This window comes from Sinocyclocheilus anshuiensis, unplaced genomic scaffold (assembly GCF_001515605.1).
Source record: "Sinocyclocheilus anshuiensis isolate Anshui unplaced genomic scaffold, SAMN03320099.WGS_v1.1 scaffold74, whole genome shotgun sequence".
Classification (NCBI taxonomy): domain Eukaryota; kingdom Metazoa; phylum Chordata; class Actinopteri; order Cypriniformes; family Cyprinidae; genus Sinocyclocheilus; species Sinocyclocheilus anshuiensis.
This window is the reverse complement of record NW_015546044.1, coordinates 1,022,685-1,024,827: the sequence shown is the minus strand read 5'-3', so window position 1 is coordinate 1,024,827 and position 2,143 is coordinate 1,022,685. Positions and strand designations below refer to the sequence as shown.

Sequence of the window (2,143 nt, the reverse complement as noted above, 5' to 3'; positions counted from 1 at the left end):
TCGGTCATCTGACGTGCCGTCTCCGTTCCCTCCTTCAGGGAACTAGGGTTACCATACGTAACCGAGACGTTCTCACTTGTTGGAAGCTTAATGGTGGTGACGCTGATGTCATGTGACCGTGGTGTAGTTTGTTTATAGTCTACATTTAGCTTTTTACTTCTGGAGATTGTATTTAAGCTTCCAAATTAATTAAAGTTGTGTTCATTTGTAAAAATTATCATGATGAATGAAACATGTAAGAATCATAAACTTTTCTTAGTCGCAGAGCTTATTTTTTGGAATAATCCAAAATCCAAAGGAAATCTTATATAATGTATACAGTTAAAAACTGTAAATGGTTGAACATTATATGTATGTATATTAGTGCTGTCAAACGATTAAACGCGATTAATAGCGATTAAACAAACTAATTTTTTTTTGCTTGCATAATATATGTGTGTGTTCTGTGTATATTTATTATGTATATATAAATACACATACATACACTATATATTTTATATTTATATTTATATTCATATAATTTATATTATAAATAAATATATCTAATATTTAAACATAACATATTTTTCTGAAATATATACATGCATGTGTGTGTATTTATATATACATAATAAATATATACAGTACACACACATATGCAGAGAAAAACTTTTATTTTGGATGAGATTAATCGCGATTAATCGTTTGACAGCACTAACGTATATGTAATTTTACTATAAAATAGTCAAATTTATGATGAACTCTAACATGTCATGTGGCTTTTTGTTTTACCACCTGTATTATTATGGAGGTTAATAGGTTATCAGTACATTTGAAGGTAAAAAGCAGATTTTTGTAGTTAAAGTAGATAACTGTATCATTGTATTTTTTTTTTTTACAGTGTAGGTCATATGAAGGTATCCTCCCTTTTATCCACAACAGAAAGAGTTTCAAAACACTCACTACACTCTGTTGGCACATCCTGAAGAACTGCTGGACTCTTTGTGACATGAGCATCTGAGCACTGCCGACAGCTCCTCTGATGAGCTCCAACACTGAACCACAAAACAAACCAATCAGAAGGGGAAAAAAACAGCATTTAGACAGAAGGAACTGTTAAGTGGGCAAAACACTACAGATTCAAGACCCCATGAAATCAGAGAAAACTCATGTTTTGGGCCTTTTAGCCCATGTCATGTTTACTCCAATCATCTCTTCTGCTATTCCTCACTCACCGTCTTCCGGCAGTTCATTCATCTCTGCCTCTCTCTCCATGTTCTGGCACCATCCCTCCATCCTCTCCACTTCTGTCTGCAGGAGCCGGAGGAAGAACTCTCCATCTCGTAAGCAGGGCGAGGCTCGGCCCGAATCAGGGAGGCTCCTCGGGCCCTCGCTCCAGCCTCCCACTCCACGCTCAGGGGCCAGGGGCAGAGGGGAGTGGGAGCGGGGCAGGGCCCTCAGTTCTGGAGGGCCAGGCTCGTTGGTGTAACCGCTGTGGTAATCCTCACGGTAGGCCCACTGGCCCTGTGTGTGCACTGTGCGATACTCTGCAAACTGACCGGCTGATTCCGGTTCGGACGAGTGGCGCTGGAATGAGCAACCGAACTGCAGGCCCTTGTCTTGAGTGGGGACCGTCAGCCCACCAAAACCCTCCGTCTCAAGATCAGCCTGGACACTTGCTGTCACGCTATTGGAGCGTTTAAAACGGGCTCGTCTGGAACAAACAACAACAGGACAATTAGACTCAAATGTAGTGGTAGAACAAAATTTCGATATTTAGTTACTGGTATATTGATAATATTGGTGGCATTATGTTGATTACCACAAAATCTTTATTTCAGCTTGTCCCTCATTTTCTTTAATCAAAGCAAAAATTGAAGTTACAGTGAGGCACTTACAATGGAAGTAGGGCTGCACAAAAAAAGGCTAGTGAATTATTATTTTTACAATGAAACCATGTTAACACTCATATTGTTTGAATGCCTTGTGGCTTTTTTGGTTTTGGTGGCCCCTCTGTCAAGCTCCTGAAGTTTGCAGACGACACCACAAGTTTGCTTACAGAAAGGAGGTTAAAGAGCTGGCTGTCTGGTGCAGTCTCAACAATCTGGAGCTCAACACGCTCAAAACAGTGGAGATGATAGTGGACTTCAGGAGAAACCCCCCT

At 40.1% G+C, this 2,143-nt stretch overlaps 1 protein-coding gene across 1 annotated transcript in view; it reads right to left on the bottom strand.

Moving 5' to 3' along the window:
* LOC107698989 (disks large-associated protein 3-like) overlaps positions 1 to 2,143 on the bottom strand; it is a 245,571-nt gene that overhangs the window by 20,773 nt on the left and 222,655 nt on the right. Inside the window, exons 9-10 of the mRNA XM_016500124.1 lie at positions 1,215 to 1,693; positions 943 to 1,034 (exon numbers count right to left, since the gene is read on the bottom strand). Of these exons, the coding sequence (XP_016355610.1) occupies positions 943 to 1,034; positions 1,215 to 1,693 (571 nt within the window). The remainder of the gene's footprint in view (positions 1 to 942; positions 1,035 to 1,214; positions 1,694 to 2,143) is intronic.